The sequence below is a fragment of the Pipra filicauda genome, unplaced genomic scaffold (genome assembly GCF_003945595.2).
Source record: "Pipra filicauda isolate LSUMZ 115617 unplaced genomic scaffold, ASM394559v2 scaffold95_size2449627_pilon, whole genome shotgun sequence".
Taxonomy (NCBI): Eukaryota; Metazoa; Chordata; class Aves; order Passeriformes; family Pipridae; genus Pipra; species Pipra filicauda.
Window position 1 is genome coordinate 119,405 of NW_024105153.1, and position 19,746 is coordinate 139,150.

Genomic DNA, 19,746 nt, shown 5'->3' on the forward strand with positions numbered 1-19,746 from the left:
TCACATGAACATTTGATGGCATTCAGGCGCGTCTCAGCCAGAACGACAAAAGGAAAACCTTCCTGATGCTCCGGCTGCCCCGGACACGGGAACCGGCCGGGCCGACATTCCGGGGAGCCCGTGCTGCCAGCGGGCCCTTCCCGGCGGGAGCGGCGCGGGCAGCGCTGGCCGCGGGTGCCCCGCGCCCGCAGTTCCCTCCCCGCCGCCAGGGGGCGACGGCGCCGCGCGGCACGGGCGGCCCGGCCCCCGCGGGGCTCGCGCTGCGATTGGCGCGCGCGGGGCCGCGGCCCCGGAAGCGGAAGGGCCGCGCTGCCGGGTGACCCCGAGAGCGGCGCCGGGAGGCACCGGAGCGACCCCCGCCCGGGGCCCGGGCCCTCTCGGTGATTGCGGCGCCGCCTCCCGCCTCCTCCGGCCGGGACCAGATGCTGCGAGCGGACCCCTCGGCGAGCCCGTTACCGCGGCGTCGCTAGAGAGGCGGCCCCGGCCCTTCCCGGGGCCTGGCACGAAGCGGGAGGCGGCGGCCGGTGCCTCTCGGGGGAAGGGAAGAGCTGACTGGGATCCCTCCTCGGTCCTTCCTCCACAGGTCGCCCGCCCGCGCCGCACGGTTGCCCCGATGGCCGCGTGGTCCCGCGGGGCGGTGCTGGCGCTGTACCGGGCCCTGCTGCGCCGCGGCCGCGCCCTGCGCTACACCGACCGCGACTTCTACCTGGCCACCGTACGCCGCGAGTTCCGCCGCAACCAGGGGCTGCAGCGCCCGGAGGACAAGGAGAGGCAGCTGGAGAAGGGGCAGGCGTTCCTGCAGAGCGGGCTTGGCGGCCTGGTGTAGAGATTCCCCGTAGCAGCTCCCACTGACCCCACTTACTTCCCTCTTCTTTCCAAAACAACCTCGCCAAGCAGAAGAGATGATTAACACTCACTGCACACCACTATCTTGAAGAAGTCTGGAAGGTGCTTCCACGGGCACACCAGGAGGGCTCTCCTGTTCTTTTCACAAATGCATTAGGTCACAGGTAGGTCATTTACAATGATATCACTGTGTTCTTCATGCTGCTGTTACAGCGAGCTTTGTGAAGGTGCATTATCTTTTCTGCCTCGCAATCACAAGTGACTGTATTCCTGGTTCATTCAGGCGGGAACATTCCTCCTGAGATTGTAGCTTGGATTTGGAAAAACCAAGAGGCAGTTTTAAACCACCCAAGTCAGGCAAGCAGGCAGGCTGAGAACCTTTGGAACTGACTCAGAAAATAGACCTCAAGTCATGTTGGAAGAGTTTCCTGGTTGTTTTCATGTAGGTTGACTGGGGATCCACCTACAGGTATAGTGGTGCCAAGGTGGGTTTTACAGAATCAGTTAGGCTGGAAAAGACCTCTGAGACCATCAAGTCCAACAAACGACCGAACACCACTACATCAACTAGACCAAGGCGGTCAATGCCACATCCAGTCCTTCCTTAAACACCTCCAGGGACGGTGATTCTGCCACCTCCTTGGGCAGCCCATTCCAATGTCGGATCACCCTTTCTGTGAAGAAGTTTCTCCTGATGTCCAGCCTGAACCTTCCTTGCTGCAGCTTGAGGCTGTGTTGGCCAGAGAGACTCTTTAATTAAATCTCAAGGTTAGGTGAAATGGGAATCAAAGAATACAAAAGTACACGTGTAAGAAAATATTAGTGTTAATGTTATACATTGCTTGTCTGAGAGTCAAAACCCACCAGCCTTAAGGGCAGGAATAAATGTCCAGTGAAAGCAAGGGAGTTGTTCCCTTTATGGTGCATTATGGTCTCTATTGTTGTTTCTTGAGTGTTTTTGAAGTATCTGAGATCAGCCATTATCCAGAAATTAATCTGAGACCACCTGTCAGCTCTTGGGAAGATTCTGATTTGTTATAGACAAGCAGGTAACCATCCCTGTATCTCCCTGTCTGTGAGCAAAATTACACTCAGAGAATTAGTAAATAAATTGGCCATGCTTTGGTTGAGAAGTCCAAACTAGAAGGAAAATACCGGAATGGTCATAGAGTTCTCCATAATATGCGGGATTTTATTACAAAATATTGTGGAATTAAGCCCTACATTCTTTTATTAAACCTGCTTCAATGATTAGAAACCCCATATCAAATTTGAATGTTTTCCTTCAGGTAATGAATGTTACTGGAAGCAAAGAAATGCTGTCATTGCAGGGCTTGGTCACTACTGTCCTGGCATGACTGGGAACAAGCAACTCCTTGAGGGAACATGATTAAAGAGGCTGCAGGGTTAGGTGGTCTCTTCCTATGGCTCTGTGCTGAGACCCCAAGAGCCGTGGGTGTGAGGTGGGGGAGAAGGGAGTGAACTGTCAGGGCTGCGTGTTTTGACCCATCTGTTTAACGTTCCTGCTCCCTCCAGGTAAAATGGCAGGCGCTGGGCAGCGCAAAGGGAAAAAGGATGACAACGGGATCGGCACAGCCATCGACTTCGTGCTGTCCAACGCCCGGCTGGTGCTGGGTGTGGGCGGAGCAGCCATGCTGGGCATCGCCACGCTGGCCGTCAAGCGGGTGAGTGGGCAGGGCAGCGCGCTGGGGCCGGAGCATGGGGCACGGGGAGGAAGGAGTGGGAAATAAAAAGACACGGTCCGGGGTAAAATGCAGGTGCTGGGCCCTTAGAGACTCAAACTGTTCCTGGTAATGTTGGTTTAGATGTACGACCGGGCAATCAGCGCTCCCAGCAGCCCCACTCGCTTGAGCCAGTCGGGAAAGAGAAGCTGGGAAGAGCCAAACTGGCTGGGCTCCTCCTCACGCTTGCTGACCCAGGACATGAAGACCAGCCTCAGCCGCTCCCTGCAGACTCTTCCCACTGATCCTTCAGCTGCTGATGCAGGTACGGAGCACGGTCATACTCCTGCGGTACAGAACCATCCAGGCCCATAAATTCTGTATTTGTTTAAAGGAATGCAGGAAAGAAAATATTCTATCTGTCCCAGGATTTTGACACTTTTCTTTTAAGCAGCTCCTCTGGTAACTTCAGGAATCAGGAGTCACATTAGCAACTAGTGAATAATAGTCATTTCTTTGCATTCTTCATTTCTCTCATGACTTCATGTTGTTAAGCTTTACTCTCTCTCTGGTTTTAATTTTTGAATCTGAATACTAATCTGTTCAATCTTTGCTAATAAAAAGCCATTCCATTCCTTTCAAGCTCTTCGTTGCCTTTCTTTGGGCCATTCCAGTTTGTTTGTTTCTTTTTAAGGGGGAAATATTCCCATTGTGAATGTACTAGCAATTTATAAGAGTATTTCCTATATTATTTCTACCATTTTTCAAATAACTTCTGTAATGGCATTTCCCTGTTTACTGCTGCTCATCACTGAGTTGGTCTTCATCAGGCTATAAAAAGTGTCCTGCAGTCTTCTTTCTGAGTGGAATAATAAGCCATTTAGAGTCCAACAGTGTTTGTTATATATTTGGTTGGTTTTTCTCACCAGTTTTACTTTCTATCCCTGGTCACTTCAAGAGATTTACACTTGGAGATTTAAACTAAAAATCAGAATCTAGCTTTTAGCTTGATTTTCAGATTCTCTGTGAGCAAGTCAGCTTCAAGATAGTAATAGATTTTCTGCTGAGGAAACATTAAATAACTGTGTTAAGTGAGGTCTAGATAATTTGATTGGAGTCCCCAAAGCATTGAGGAATAAAAACATTGATGGTGATGTCTTGCATTCTTAAATTAAAAGTAAAGTAAAATTCCTTATTGAAAAATATTTTTTTTCAGGCAATGAAATCCATTTTCCTGTGGTTTTGTGGGCTATTTCCTTTTCACAGGAAAGCTCAAATCTTTCCAAAAGAACTCAGTGGGACAAGAGGCAGCAGCTGCTGAGGTTGGGCGAGATGGGTCTGTGTTCAGCTTAGTCAGCATTCCACTTGTGTGTGTGGCCAAACACCCATTGCCAAATGAATCTGCAACAGCTGGTTGCCTTAGTGGGGCCACTGACTTGGGGGTTTTCTTCTGCACCCTTTAAGTACCACAGTCCTTCCAAAGACCTCTTAGATCTGTAACTCTTCCTTAACTCTCATGGATAACTTCTGAAACTCTTGGTCCATACTAAGAGAAATCTGAAAGACAGATAGAAAGCATTGTCTTATTTCTTTGGGAAAGCAGTCAGAAAAAAAGGGTCTTAGAGCCTCTGTGCAGGTCAGAAGTTGCTTAATAACTCAGATGGCAGCGTAAAGCCTTGTGTAGCTGTACTGTGCCTCAGAGTGGGCTCTTGGTTCTTCGACCATTGAAGGTTTGAGGGAGGTTTTCATTGGAGCTATGATTGCCTGAGCTGGAATGGCCCCAAGATCTGTCAGCTCATCCTGATAGCTGTGCTGATCAGACTCCTAACAACTATTTCATTTCCAGGTGGCATGATCTTCTCTGATCTGATACCCTTTCAGGACTGGGGTTTGCTGGTAATTTGTGATAGTCTCTTACAATGTTAAAAACTTAAAGAGATCATGATGGTTGTTCAAGAGTGTTTTGTCCACTGGTTTGGCATCATGTTAAAAGCTTCTGAACTGGTAATAGCACTGAATTTTTGAAATTGAGCTGAGATGCTGCCCACATGGCCATTAAAATTACTTCCTTGTGCACAATATTAATCTTATTCTGGTGAAATTCCAAATCTAGTAATTTGTTTTATCTGTTTTGATGCTCATAGTACTATCTTTTGAAGTTTCTCAGCACCTCCCTTTTGACTGGTACCTGTGTAAAGCATGCAAAGTGTCCTCTGAGAGCTTTTTGAGACCTAGGAGGCTGCACTTCCACGCGGCAGATTTCCCTCTGCGAAACGCTTCACAGTGAAATACTGCAGATGATCAACAGTTTTCCTTCTGTCTTGCAGACTTCTTTCAACCTACAAAGCCCAAGCCATCTGCCAGGAGGAGTCAACTGGAGCTGAAAAAGTCCCGCCTTCGTCTGTCTCTGCAAGAAAAGCTCTTTGCCTATTACCGGAGGAAGGTGGCTATCCCAGCGGATGAGCAGGCTCGGGCCAAGCAGGCAGCCGTGGATATCTGTGCGGAGCTGCGCAGCTTCCTCCGTGCCAAGCTGCCGGACATGCCCCTGCGGGACATGTACCTCAGCGGCAGCCTCTACGATGACCTGCAGGTAATTCCTAGGCCCTGTGCTGGGTCCTTATTCAGAAGGCTGACTAAGCAGGAGCATTTCAGGCTTCCCAGTCGGCAGTGCTGGCTCAGCATAGCATTTCTCAGTAATAAGGCCCCTGAATAAGGTTGCCTTTCCCACCGTGGAGCCAAGCGTTGATTTCTGCAGTGCTGTTTGAACCGGCATGACCAGGCTGCTCTGGTGTTGTCTTCCCTACTCTTTTTTTCCTTTTTTTTTTTTTTTAAATGCATGACAGACTAGATTTGCCAGCAGTCCCTGCTACAATATCTCCAAGATGCCCATAGCTATAGTGAGTGATTTAGAGGCACACTTCTTTGTACGAGTCAGAGCTCTGGAATGGAGTGTCGAGGGGCCAGTGAAACTTAAATCTGAGATCTTAATCACACTGGTAAAAAGGGATCTTTAATGACCTATTTCCCAACAATGTGGCAGACCAGGTGAGGGCAGTGTACCTAGCTGTAGCATGGCATCATTAAACCATGGCAACCTAAGCTTGTCTAGAAACTTAATACTTCATGCCTCCTGTTTTAAATTGTCATGTAGCGTTGCTGTGCCCTAGGCCAGCTGCATCTCACATCCAAGCAGCTGACTTAGGCAGCATATGAGGCAAAATGATTCATCTTTATGCAGTCCATGTCAGGTCTCTAAATAGTACATACCACGTAAGCACTAGCTTGGGTTATATTATTATATTATCCCACTGATAGTCCAAAATAGTCCTTCAGAATGCCTTTTAACAAAGGGAGGATGTGAATCCCACACAGAGAGGAGAATGAGACAGCTGAATCCTTATTCCAAGTTCTTTCGGACAGAAGGCTGTCTAAACATAGTGAATTAAATGACTGTGGAGGGAGAAAGCTTGTTCTTACTGACTTTTCTCTCTTGTGAAAGGTAGTGACAGCTGACCACATCCAGCTCATTGTGCCTCTGATGCTGGAGCAGAACTTGTGGTCGTGTATCCCTGGGGAGGACACTATCATGAACATTCCTGGCTTCTACTTGGTGCGTCGAGAAAACCCAGAGTACTTTCCCCGTGGGAGCAGCTACTGGGACCGCTGTGTGGTGGGAGGTTACCTTTCTCCCAAAACTGTAGCAGACACCTTTGAGAAAGTTGTAGCTGGCTCCATCAACTGGCCAGCAATTGGGAGTCTCTTGGACTATGTGATCCGTCCAGCAGCTCCCCCAGCAGATTTGACGCTGGAAGTTCAATATGATCCAGATCGTCATCTTTTTATTGACTTTCTACCATCCCTGACACTGGGTGACATCGTCCTTGTTGCCAAACCTCATCGATTGGCCCAGAATGACAATTTGTGGCGACTGAGCCTGCGGCCAGCAGAAACGGCTCGCCTCCGGGCCCTGGACCAGGGGGATTCTGGCTGCCGTTGCTTGTGCCTGAAGATCTTCAAAGCAGTATGCAAGTTAAACCCAGCTCTGGGTCACCTCACTGCCAGCCAGCTCACCAATGTCATCCTGCACCTATCCCAGGAGGAGTCTGACTGGTCCCAGGACATGCTGGCTGATCGCTTCTTGCAGGCACTGAAGGGGTTGATCCGCTACTTGGAGGCAGGTGTCCTCCCTAGTGCTCTGAACCCCAAGGTGAACTTGTTTTCAGAGCTCACCCCTGAAGAAGTGGATGAGTTGGGCTACACCCTCTACAGCTCTCTGTCAGAGCCAGAGGTCTTGCTGCAGACGTAATGGGGCCTTACCTAGGGAAGTGTTGATAGGGTTTAGCCAATGCAGACTTTGATTACTGCGAATTATGTCTTCTCCACTTCTCCCTATCTTCTCTCTCTCCACCACTCCCTCCTTTTGGTTCATTAGTAATTCCTGCTGTGGAGTTGGTGCTCCCACTGAATTTATTGGTGCTACTGGTCCATTTCCACCATCTCTGCCCCAACAGGTACCCATTGGCTAGGAAAGAGAGGCTAAAACTGCAGCTCTAAGATCTTCACATAAATTCTGCTGAAGTGTCTACCAAAAAAATAAACCAAACTATGCACTTCTTTCTTCTGTAGTACACTTACTGCAGCGAGTCCATTTTGGTCTGAAGAAGGTGGAACTGGGCTGGTAAATCCAATGACAATTTTAGCAGACTTGCATTGAGGTCATTTAATTTCCTCCAGCGTGACTTTGCCCCATGTTTCTTTTTCTCTGCTGTCCCAAACTGTCTCACTTTCCTTTCTTTTTTGTCCCTTTGACCCAGTCATGCAGGGCAGACTGAGTGAGATGTTTTGAATAGGGTTGTGTTTTGTATTTCTGAGTGGATCATAATTACACTGGCAGTATTTAGGGCTGTAGCGCTTGGAATAGGAGAATTCCCGCACCTCCTGCTCCTACGGAGCCTTCTCATCCTTTGCAAGCTGGGTTCAGGATTAAGGGCTAAGGCTTGTCCGGTATGCTGCAACACAACCTCCAGTATGGGCAATTCTCATTGAAGCTGTCATAGGGGAGGAAGGAACCTTTGTGGTCTGGCTGTGTGATGAGGCCAAAGGAGCAGGGCTTGCCATTCCTGCCTAGCCAGATCTGCTGGGAATGGCCTCGGGAGTGGAGAACAAGGCAACTCCTTCGCTGTCTCTGGCATAAAGGAAGAGAGGATGGGTTTTGGCGGAGGGGTGGGAGAGACACATATGGGAATGGGGATTGGTTTTTTTCATCGTTTCCCCAGGAGCTTGTGGCTGTTCTGATTTACAGGAGGTGGAAACAAGACTGCATGCCTCAACGGGCTTTGTGATAAGCACACACAAGCTAGATTCTCACCAGCTACAAGTCTGTGAAAGTGATAGAACTGAACTGATGTCATCAGCAAGGTTTTATCCCATACACTGGTATTAGGGTACATATACAGAGCTGGCATTTGGAGATATATTAGGTTTGCCATCTGCTCTGTGTGTGTTTTAGTCTCCTCCCCAGAACTGTGGCTGTCCACTCCCTTCCTCATTCCCATGTGCTGACTTTCCAGTGCTCCCAATTTACAATACTCTTAGAAAGCTGGTGAGGGCACACCTTCTGCCCACTCTTGTTTATGGCTACTGTCAGGCCGTCGACTATGTATACTCTGCATTAAGCCATCCGGCCTGCTGTCTGCAAAAAGGGGGAGAGAGGGTGTCCCCCCGAGTCTGGGCTCTGTGTGTATCTCAAAAGACCAGCATAGCTATCGTTACAGAAACATACTTGCCTTTCCCCAACTTTATCAGCTTTTTTCCCCCCTTACTGTCCAGCCTCCTTAGCCAATGGAGAGAGCTACTGCAACATTAGGGCTTGGAGGGAGCAGGAATCCCTTTATCCTTTTCTCCTCCCTTCTTCTCAGGACTTCCCCCTTCTTTGACAGAGAAGTTTCAAGGTGAATTTCAGGAGTTGAACCACAGAGGGAAGTCTTTTGCCCTTGGTTTTTTTTAGAGGCAGTGCTGGTGAGATGAGGGAGGGAGCATCTTTCTCGGACAATCCGTCCATTTTAGCCAATGTGTCAGATACTATTCTGTAAACAGTGATAACACAACATTGCATTTTAAATTATTTAATCCTTAGGGTACTGGTATTTTCTAGACTGCCAGATGTGTACTTTGAAGTTTGTGTGTGTATATAAAGTCTATAGTCTATCAGAGGTTAACAGAAATCCCATTTGTATGACTGTGTGTTTTGTAAGTTTTTGCAGGAGTCAGTGTTGGTCAACTGTTGATTGCTCTTCACTCTAGTTCCCAGATTTTTTCCCCCTCTTCCTTTCCTTGGCCTCCATTGCCTTTCTGATGTCAGCCTTCCTACCCTAAAAGCAGACAGATGGGACTTGGAGCTTATAGGCTACTGGGGGAAATTCCCCTTTTTTAATTACTTGAAGGTCAACAAAAATATTAAAATATCTGGGTTGTCAGGAGTTCCCCCAAAGTTCATTTCTTCAGCATGATGTCACTGCTCTCTTGGTGCTGATTCCAGTACCATGGTCTTCACACAGAAATGAGCAGCAATGTGGTTGGAAGTGATCAAAACTCTAGATACAAAAAAAAAGGTGAGATATGAACAGGGAGACACCACTGTCTGAGCTGACTTGAGAACAGTTGTCACACATATATCTGTACAGAATTTTTTACATGAAAGCTTTTACTTCTTCCTGGCAACCTAATGAATTAATATTTTATGGCCATTTTTTGCTGCTATTGAGCTCAATTTGTGTATCAAATCGAGACTGAAGCTGCCTTTTTGCCTTTTCTGTAGACTCTACTCAACTTCACTTGAATTCAATCACTTCCATCATATCTTCCCTTCATTTTGCCCTCCTCTGAGCTATCCACAAGCCTGTTCTCAGGAGGCAAATGCTCACTTCCCTACACGCAGCCACCACAGCAGGCAATAGCTGCCCTGGTAGTGACAGTCTCAACAAAGGCCAAAGACGTGATGGGTCATAGGGACACACTGCAACTAGGAATCTTTTAAAAGCAGGGTCAGGCATAAGGGGCAGGGAAGAAGGTGTAGGGTAAGAATGCGGGAAACTTACAGTAATGCTGTACCCAGCCTGTGGGTCAAACAGAATGTTGCAAAGTCTAACTGGCACCTTTCAGTATTAAATGCAGTGCACATGTTTATGTACAGCCTGGAGGGCTGTCTTACCTATAGGTAGGCTCCTTCCTAGTCAAATCTGTAGCACAGAGCAGGAGAACCTAAAGCTGAATGTAAAAAGGGCAGCTCCAGGCCACCTTCCTGGCAGAGTGGCTCAGAGACAGATTGATTGTAAGAGACCCAGGGCATGTGTTGAGCTGGTTACTGCCTGGGCTCCAAGAATGTCTTGGTGTGTTCTGCTATAGCTTAGCTCACACAAGCTTCCTGTGAGCTTGTCGTCTTATTCCCTGTAACCACAGGATGAGGACCAACGTGCTCAGCTGTGGGGTTTCACTGCTGCTGAGCTCCACTGCTATTCGTTCAAGTCAGATGGATTTATTTTCCCCTGTGGGAAACAGGAGGCTGCTTTCTGCCCCCTGGCGAGGTGCCATCAGGGCCCTCGCTCTTAGTATGTGGGCAACTCGCAGTGAGAATGAAGAGATGATGCTCCATCTCTCCCAGGCCTGGAGGCTGTGGATTTGCAAAGGGGAAAGTCCAAGTGCATGGTCTCTGACAGAGTGCGTGGAATTCTGAAATAAAATGACTTTCCACAGTAACCTGATTGTCTTTGGTGTGTTTATAAACAAAGGAGCATCTCTCTCTGCTTTCATCTCTATGCATCATCTTCACGCTGATATGATTCTGCACCTAACCAGTGCTTGGGGACTGACATGCCCCTTGCTGATTCACTTGCTTTCCCTTTGCAGCTCTGGGCATGCTTTGCAGCTTGTCTTGAGGGAGCAATCAGCTCGGTACTGCAGCATCCCAGCTCCTGGCAGCATTCGCACCAGTCACAAGATGATGCGCAATTATGGCGCGGTGCTTCCTATCCTTTCCCTGATAGCCCGCCTGCCCAGGCAGGCACCTGCTTTTCATGTGGCTCCCCAGACTTCAGAGGCTTCTGTGCCTCTGTAATATTAAACTTTCCTGTGCAGACTCCCCCGCCCTTGTTCAAGTCACACCTTGGTTTTTATATGCCAATCCTCTGTCCTGCCAAATACACTCCTCTTTTATCCAGGCATCAGCCTTGAGGCAGTGAGGAAACCTCTTTGCCAGGGGCCTGTGTCTGATGTATTGAAGCTCTATGCAGTAAGACCCAGTGCCCGCTTGGGAAGGTGTGGCAGAAATGCTGGACATCAAATAAAGCATGAAGTGATGCTGCTTTTAATGGGTCCCAGGCTCCTTAAATCTGGGCAGATAAGCTACAGTGACAACACTGTCCTGTGAGACTTGTTTTAATGAGGACTCTAATTAACATTTAATTATTTTGGAAGACATTTTATGATACAAAGGGAATCTACAGTTCTTTTTTTTCCCGATACCCCTTGCTTGTGTTGTTTTGGTTTTTTTCCTATAATCCGTCCCGCTGTAGAAACAGCTCAGATGAGATCAAGCACATTTCATGCCGTACAGACTCTTACAGGAACATCTAAAATCAGCTGCCTGTGGAATCTGCAACAAGTATTACCCCCTCAAGTCAAAGCCCCTGGAATGCCTAGAGCCTACAATACATGCTTAATATATGCAGCGGTTTGCATCTTTGCATACAAGCTGTTCTGGCATGAATAGGGAGGAAAGATCAGAAGATAAGTCTCTCTGATGGAGAGAAGAAATAATTGAGCAGAGTGATGATAATTATTTCAAGTGTCCACAAAGAAGAAAAGCATAAACAGAACTCCAGGCTGCAAAGACTCAGAATCTCTTTTGTTCTTAGCCTAAGGAACAGTTTAGGAGGAAAGTGAATTTTGAAAAAAGTATAATATTTTTCCTGCTCTGTTATATAACCACAGTCCTGTCCTGGATATTAATGAAGTTGATCTTACATTTTACTTATTTATTTTTGCATCTCTTAATTTTAAAAATGAATAAATAAATTCCAGCCTGCCTATTTTGTAGCTAATCTTAAGCTGGGGAGAAAAGGATGACTGAACCCCAAATTTGAGATTATCATGCTAAACTGTGTGATGAATGTTGTTTGTTTTTTTTTCCTAAATACTTAATCGCATCCATGTCTTTTTAAGTTTTAAGATTTTAAACTCCAGGAAAGCTGCAGACCACTGCTGTGCCGTTTTTTACATTTAGTCTCATGGAAAAAAAGAGGAGCCTCTTCTAAATGAGGAGTTTCTCTTTCAGATAAGATAAAATATGTTTACCCACTACCTGCACTAGGTATGATTCAATGGCTCCAGCATGGCTCACTGAATCTGGGACTGGATTTTGAAATGCTGGGCTTTGCCCACAGATGAAGCAAGCAAGGAATGGGAAATTCTCTCTCCTTTCAGTGAAACCCAGTATTGGCTTCCAGTCCTGGGAGAACTGCTGAAGTCTAGATACTTGGGGAACTGTTTGAGGTATCTGGATTTTGTCTTCTTTATTCTTGTCAGGCTCAGTTATGATCTGAGTTTATGATCTAAGGGATTCAAGAAATGTCCTCCCTCTCAGGTTTTGTTGGGTTTTTTTTTTAGATTCAACACCTTCTTGAAATAGCTCTCATTTAACAAGTGTGTCCCCTACACAGTCAGGGATAGCACAGTCTAAAATTTTTACTAGCATACTCTGAGAAGGAGCGCATTATTCACAAGTCATGGAGCCAGAAATGTCGTGGTGAGCAGGCTATTCATATCTTTATAGTATGTGATCTGGTGGAATAATCTTGCAAATAGATAAGGCAAAATAGGGTGATGAGACCAAAGGCAGGGAATATCTGAAATCATTCTGTAGATAGAAAGGGTTCTTGTCATTTTATGAAGAGCAGGAGAGTGGGAGACAAACTTCTCATGATCTCAAGCTTTCCTAAGTCCTCACACAGAAGTCAGTTCTAAACAAAATCACATTAAACACACTAAAAGCCAGATTGATTTTTATTTTGCTGCCCTGGTTCAGTTTCCCTGGCTCCTGTGGCTAAGTAGCTCTTTGATCTGTCTATTAACACTCAGTGCTAAGCTTCTCAGGGGAAATATATATATATATATCTCTCAATGCTAACCACATTCTTCATGAAAAGCCTTCTCCATACAAATAATGGGCAAAAGTTGCTTGCTTGTGTTTTGGATTTAGTTTTGGATTTTATTTTTTTAGGCAACAGTTCCTTTGGTTCAGTGCAAATCCACCCCTTCCCCTGCCTTTCACTGTGGTAGAATTGTTGTTGTTCCACAGAAGCATGGGGTGATACAGTGCCCCATAAAACATCCCACTACAATGATCCCAGTTCTGTAAGACTCTCCTCTCATTCTGCTTAGCATTGCAAAGGAAAGGCCTAACAGACAACAGACACGAGGGCATAGATGGCAAATGATGGACTGTGTTGGCTCTTTACCTGTCCCGTGACAGATGTTACTTCAAAACCTGTAAGGAGCCCTGGCAGGCTCCTTACCCCCTTTGAAAGGCAAGAAGCGATCATTCCTGGAGGCAGTATGGCAGAAAGACATTTTTGCCTTCAAAGTCTTGAATTTATTTAGCACAGAGTATTGTTATGTACGGCCTTGGAGACAATAACTACTGCCACTTATCTGGATAATATAATGTGACTCTTTCAACTGCTATTGTTTACAGCAGCAGTGATACACTGTCAGAGGGCTGAGATACACTGAAGCAAAGGTAGTACAAGACACAGTGGTCCCACAGGCTGCAGAGCCGCAGCTCCCACGTTGCTTGTTAGAGAGCAGGCTGGCAGGGGCCCAGCTCCCCGGCATTCACAGAGAGGGTGGTTTTTGCTGAGGCAAGAGCGAGATCAAGGCACAGACCTTCTCTTTTCAAAATCTCTGTCTGTGGTCATGAGAGAGACAGTAGAAAGCATCTAGTCCAGTGCCTTTTCTTCAACAATGAGCTAATGTTTTGGGTTAGGAGTCTTCTCTCTCTCTCTTTTTTTTTTTTTTTTTATATATTTAATTTTGTAGTTTCTTTCTTACGTTTAAAAAAAAAAAATTAATAAAGTGTGATCCGTCTTCAGTCCATCACTTTGCACTGCAAAGGAGGGTGCTTGGTGTCACCAGCAGACCGGTAGCTCCCAAGCTTTGTGTCCTGGGACAGACCTACCCTTTTGTGGTCAGACAGAGCCTGTCTGAGACCTGTGTTTCTGATAAGTCCATCCAAATCAGTCTCACTGAAACTGGGTGACTAAGGTGAATGGCTCAAATGTTACCTTCCTGAATAACACCTGTGTTGCCTCAGACCCAGAGGACGTGTCCTGTCATCACAATGCCAGGACAAGGCCTCAACAAAGTCTCACCCCGTGAGTGCCAAAAAAGCAGGCCAATAGTACCTCCCCAACAGAGCTTGTTTACTGTGGATGGTTCCTCAGACAGATCAGACAGATCTGGGGTTAATCTCAAACCAGTTCTCTTAGCAGTCAAGCACAGAAACCTCCTCCTGTCACAAGAGCTGCACCACCTCCCTCACCAAGCACCACAGTAATAGCAGTAAGAGGGTCAGTGAGTTAAGAAGCCACAGCACCTACTCAGTATGATACTTTGGCTGCAAAGTCTCTTTGGGAACTATTCTCCAGCTTGCCCATGGCCAGCTGCCCTGTAGTGCATCTGAGGAGGCTCTGCCGAAGCCACCCACAAGCCCATGTATGAGTGCAGGGAGAAGAACAGTTTCAGAGTCCTCTGAAAGAATATTCTTTCTGACAATGTTTGCCAAATCCTCTAACATAGAGAGCTTAGGAGAAAAAATGACATTCCTTCAGGAAAAAGCTATAAACTCAATGGTGTCACAACTGTGTCAACATCCACCAGGAATTTCTCTCTCCCCCTTTGTAAACAAGTATATATGAAAACAGAACAAAGTGTTCTTGTAAATCACTGAGCAGTTGTTGCCTATGAAGAGTGGAAAATTATTACTGAATAATGGCTGCAGTGTTCATCCCCAGGGACTTGGGCAGCTACAGCCTCAACAGTGATTTATCCCCAAAAGAGTTTCAGAGCTTCATCTGAACTACCTGGTTGTTCAGAGTTCTTGCTGAAGCTGCCTGCCAGCATCAGAATAAAAGAGACCTCATGCACACCCCAAAGATCCCCAGAACTCTGTTTTACTTCGTTCATAGAGTATACCCACTCACGGTCTCTTCCTGGCCTCATCAAAACACTATGAATTGATGTGAAATTAAAAACAAATCCCTAGATGGGGCTCACAGAGCATAGTCTGGTATTATCAGCCTTGATTGTGTGCCCTCCCCCCCCTCACTGAACACAGAGGCTGAAATAACTCAGCTCAAATAACTTTTCCAGATGAAGCTGCCAGTTTAGAAGCCAGGTTCAGGAGTGCAACTGCCACTAGGCTGATGCAGCAAGAAGTCCTCACGCTGTCAAGTCTAAGAGGCACTGACACAGTGAAAGAGAAATCCACTGAAATGGTGATGAGCTGTTAACTCACCCACTGGTGTCTGTGGCTGGCCAAGATGCTGCAGTCTCATAGTCCAAACCTGATTGTCAGGCCTCAGCTCTTGCTAACTTCACACTGCTAGAAAAAAATCAACATGCATTGTCAGTCTCCTCTTCATCTTTTTGCACAAAATGGCACAAAACACCTGGCACGTGTGACTCCAGCAGGTGTTGGTAACATACAGATACACACATTTTGATAGGCACTGAGCACACAGTTTGCAGGGGGCTCACATCAACTACAGACCCATGAAGAGCAATAGTTGCCATGAAATTTGTTTCTGTTCATTTGTTGCTTGGACAACGGGAAGGCTTTTGTGTCTGTGCTAAACTGAGTCCACGTGTGCTAATACACATGAGGGATTATTTTTGACCCCCAAATCCATTCATCATAATAAAACAAGGCTGGACAACGAGAAAACTAAAAATATCCCCCATGGTTGAACAAAAGCCAGCACCCCCTCCTCCCCCTCCTTCACACATATTTTTTGCTAAACATCATTTTCAACCAGTTGTAGCTTTGCTCAGGAAATTCATGCTTGGGCAAGTTGCAAGTTAAAACTCACCTCACTCTTACCAGATTTACACAATGTTTTTACTTGTGGCAGCTGGCCACATCCTGGCTGATTCTGAGTAACTAAGCCTTTGGAGAGACATATTTTGTGAGCTATCAGCATGTGCTTGGCATGCCCATGTTTGTTCAGTAAGAAAAATGTAGGTGGACAACCAGAATTGTTTCCATATCTGTCTAAAATAATTGAACTGTAAGTTACAAATGTAAATTGCAGATTTAATCCTCTTTTTTATTAGTCTCATTTCTAATGTCAGGGATATTTACATTACAGGATGGAAACAGAAGACAGTGAAGGGGTGGGTGGGTATGTAATGAATGATTTATTAGGGATTCCATTTGGTGTACCAGTCCAAAACAAATGAGGCAGAGCATACGGATAACTTATTTTCTGTTTGTATGTAATAAAAGATGGACGCTAATACCTCCCAGCCTGATCTTTAATCACATATATTTGCTTTTCAATCTAGTTTCAAAATGGATTGTCTATAAAGGAATCTCTAAAGAGCTTACAATGAGAATCTGGCAGAAAAGATCCTTCAGATATCTGTTTGTGGCATTGAGGACAGAAGCAACTGAGCACTGCAAATTAGCCTGTGCCATAGAGGTTGTAGGTAATTCTCCCTCAAAATTGCTCAAAATGTCTGTCTGCTTTGCCTCATTCCTCCCTTATGTTTCCCTCAACACTCCTGTCTCCCAGAAAGATTCCTGCTGGTCTCTGGAAATGCTTTGTTCATTGAAGTGTGGGATAAGGCTTCCTGTCCCTTCTGATGAAAGGTTCAAAGGATTCAAGTTACCACTCACGAGAATTCCCTTCGGGACTTGCTCTCACACTCACCCCTCCTCCCCAGCCACCTCAGCAGGACCCAGGACCAGCAGGAAGCCCATCTGCCCCTTCTCTGGGGCACTGAGGCTCACCGGGGGCCCAAAGCTGCCTGCCCAGTGCCACCGTAGGGGTCACACTCCCTCCTGATGCAGTGTCAGCCAGCCTTTCTCCCTAGCTGCAGCTTTCCCAGCACTCCAGGGAACAGCAAACATCTCTGTCTCAGTCACTCTTGCTGGTTCCCCTCCTGACCCCAGCAATATCCACTGCTCCCCACCTTCCTTGCTCCCCTGCTACGGAGGCGTTTCCCTGCCACTGACAGTCCCCGAGAGCATCCTATGCAGACTGTGCAAGGGGATGTTACTATGGAAACATTTACGTCCTCCTGGTCTTTGGTGTACTTGCTAACAGCATTCAGAATGTTTGTTTCCTGTATACTTGGTGGTGGAAGAAGAAAGCCTCTTTTCCTTTGCAATGTTTACTTTAAAAAAAAATATGAAAGAAATAATTAAAGAACATACATTGACCTTCCATCTTAATGAAGGAGGAGGGTGAATGGAGGAGTAATAGTTTTCCACCTCCTGGTGATGCTGTTTGGCCGGAGGTGGCTCTCTGCTGTGCTGTATTTATCAGGGCAGTTCATCGCTTCCCAGCCAGGTCTTTGGCTTCTCTCCTGCAGTGAGCTCTGCACGAGCAGCTCCTTTCCCCTGCAGCTGGCCCCTCGCTTCTGGGTCGGGATGGATCTCGCTTATCACAGGAGCTCTCTGCCGTGGTACAGTATCCAGGGCAGCAAAATAACATCCATGGTGCTGAAGCTGTTAACGTGACAGCAGGAGTTACTGACCCACACACAAATTGATCTTCCTTCAGATGCCACCTTTTTGTGCTGTAAATTAAATTTTCTTCAGAGCTGCCAGACTTCTCTCCTCTGTCTCTGAGCCACAAATATATTGTCATACTGTAAAGGAACTCTTTTTAGACATTTTTTAGTTAGTAGTGGGTAGCTAGTAGTTCTCTGCTTAGAAAATACTTGTAATTTTTTTTGTGGAAAAATTCGCAAGAAATTGTTACTTGTTACTCTAACCACAGTGGAGACATCTCTGACACAATATGTGCAAAAGAAGAAAGATCATTTATAAAGGAATTGGGGATGTAGCTCATGAAATTATGGAACAACAGTAATTCTGCAGTCTTGCAGGAAAAATATGCTTGTCTCTAAGTGGCTGGCTTCTTGTTACTTGATTTCACTTTCTGGGTTGGGCATTGTTACAAAGTATCTGTCTAGAACTAGTAATGCAGTCAAATTTCCACGTTACTTCACACACAAAATGGAGCTAGGCAACAGGCAGATCTGGGTTAAGTCCCTCATTACATATTTTATTTTTGCTTACGTGATTCTTGCGCACACATACCCAGAGTCCTTTCAGAGAAATCTATAATTATCTTTTCATGATGAAGGATTGGGTGTGTATAGCACTGCTGTTTATTTAGCTACGATTATGGTCATAAAATCACCCTTTTCACTTAAAGCAGGGGAAAGCAGGCACAGCAGGGGATGTGAGAGCTCTCCCTTAGCCAGTGAGGACTTAGAGGTGCTGTCCACCCAGCCAATCACCCACTTGGCTTCTTTGAAAGCTGATGTATCCTCTCAGTTTTTCTTTGAAGCAAGATCTGCCTCCTCTGTAGCGTATTTATCAGAGCAGTCATCTTAGATCAATCGATTGCTACTGTGGTGTTTTTTGGCATTGGAGGACATTTTTCTTTGCCTCCTCTATTTTAATGAGTCATTACAAAATATGTGCTTGCTTCTACACACAAAAAAAGGAAACAAACAAAAACCCAAAAACTCAACAACACCTCCTCCCACCAAACCAAATACAGATGTGGAGTGACATACTCTGCTTGTAGCAGTGATGGTAACATCAGACTGCTAAAAGTAGAAATTGTGTCACATCACATCCTTGCCAATTATCAGTCAAGCTGCTTAAGAGGTTCCAGGCAGTTAGACCTGAGCAAATGTGGCTATGGCTTTACACAAATACTGTCGAGATCGTAACTGGAAAATAGTGAAGCCTTTTGTAGAAGTAGCTGAGAGCAAGTTGACCCACAGGACTATGATGTTTGAACAAATGAGGACCCACCAGAGCTGATGGTGCTGTGAGGCTGGCAATGTGGAAAACCAACCTTTTGAAGCCAGATAACTCTGACAGGAAGGACACAGTACTGAACCTCCCAGCTCACCAGAGCTGGCCAATGCTCGTCTGACCAGAGTGAAATGATGATGGAGGAACTGAAACCAGTGGAAAACTGTTGACCCCTGTGAGTTTCCTGCTAGCTGTGAGCTGTCTCAGAGAGGGGCAGGCCAGCTGGTGGAATTGTTAAGCAGGAATAGGGTGGGGGAAGATGTCTCACTTTTTTCCTAGCAGCAAGTTGATTTGGATCAGATAAAACATAACATGAAACTGCACTTTAAAAACTATCCAAGGTGACACTGCCCTTTACGGCAGCGAGGCTCTGTGGGTGATCTAGTAATGCTCACGCTACTCAGAGTAACATCTGCACAGAGAACAGAGAATCTACTGCATCAGCATGAAACCGCATGGCAGGAGAGGACGTTCTCATTTCTCAGGTGGGGAATAACAATTTCATTTCAGCCCTTGCATAGGTTGAAGGCACTAATTAGACTGGTGGTCTCGGCTGCCCTGCTCTCCAGCCGAGAACCTCTGCGGGTCGGTGCGGCGCCATGGCCGCTGTAAGGACGGCAAGCCCCGGGCAGACGCCCCCCCCCACACAGTGCCAGAGCAGCTATAATCTAAGCGCTGCATGTGTGGGGCAGGCAGGCAGGCAGGCAGGAAGGGAGGGAGGGAAGACAGCGCTGCCCTGGGCTGACGCGTTATCTGAGGGAGCAGAAGGCCATGGCGGGCCGCCTCAGCCCGTTCTGCGCGCCATTGCCACCGCCGCCGCCAGCGTCGGCCCGACCTCAGCGGGCCTTTGTGTAGAGAACAAAAGGGGCCGTTGGAAATCAAAGTGGGGAACACACGCTGCTTCGAGAGGGGCATGTCAGAGAAGGCGCGGGGCTGCGGGGACAGGACCACTTCCCTGCCCAACTCCTCCTTCCCGCCCCATCTCCATCCCCCTCCCGGCCCGGCGCCATTTCCCTGCCCAGCTGCTCCTTCTCCTCTCCCCCTCCTCAGCGTTGGTCTCCTCCGTGCCTTGGCCAATGACAGCTCACGATGCAGGTTAAC

The 19,746-nt window shown here is 46.8% G+C and overlaps 1 protein-coding gene and 1 long non-coding RNA gene across 2 annotated transcripts; one reads left to right on the forward strand and one right to left on the reverse strand.

Annotated features, from left to right (window-relative positions):
- Positions 1 to 308: 308 nt before the first annotated feature.
- Positions 309 to 10,283, forward strand: MIEF1 (mitochondrial elongation factor 1). The gene is made up of 5 exons (XM_027722688.2): positions 309 to 1,010; positions 2,383 to 2,531; positions 2,673 to 2,853; positions 4,856 to 5,118; positions 6,028 to 10,283. Exons 2-5 carry the CDS (start codon positions 2,388 to 2,390, stop codon positions 6,832 to 6,834), a joined length of 1,395 nt encoding a protein of 464 aa, XP_027578489.1. The 5' UTR covers positions 309 to 1,010; positions 2,383 to 2,387; the 3' UTR covers positions 6,835 to 10,283.
- On the reverse strand, positions 8,928 to 19,603 carry LOC120325356. Its single transcript, XR_005567298.1, has 3 exons — positions 17,023 to 19,603; positions 15,100 to 15,186; positions 8,928 to 9,121 (listed from the first exon to the last, which is right to left on the reverse strand). It is a non-coding gene; the product is annotated as an uncharacterized LOC120325356 (long non-coding RNA).
- Between the last annotated feature and the right edge of the window lie 143 nt (positions 19,604 to 19,746).

Bases quoted from the DNA above. Each gene is read 5' to 3' on its own strand.
- MIEF1 (XM_027722688.2), top strand. From the start codon at position 2,388: ATGGCAGGCGCTGGGCAGCGCAAAGGGAAAAAGGATGACAACGGGATC. The intron at 2,532-2,672 runs GTGAGTGGGCAG...ATGTTGGTTTAG, and splicing joins CCACGCTGGCCGTCAAGCGG to ATGTACGACCGGGCAATCAG. The intron at 5,119-6,027 runs GTAATTCCTAGG...CTCTTGTGAAAG, and splicing joins GCCTCTACGATGACCTGCAG to GTAGTGACAGCTGACCACAT.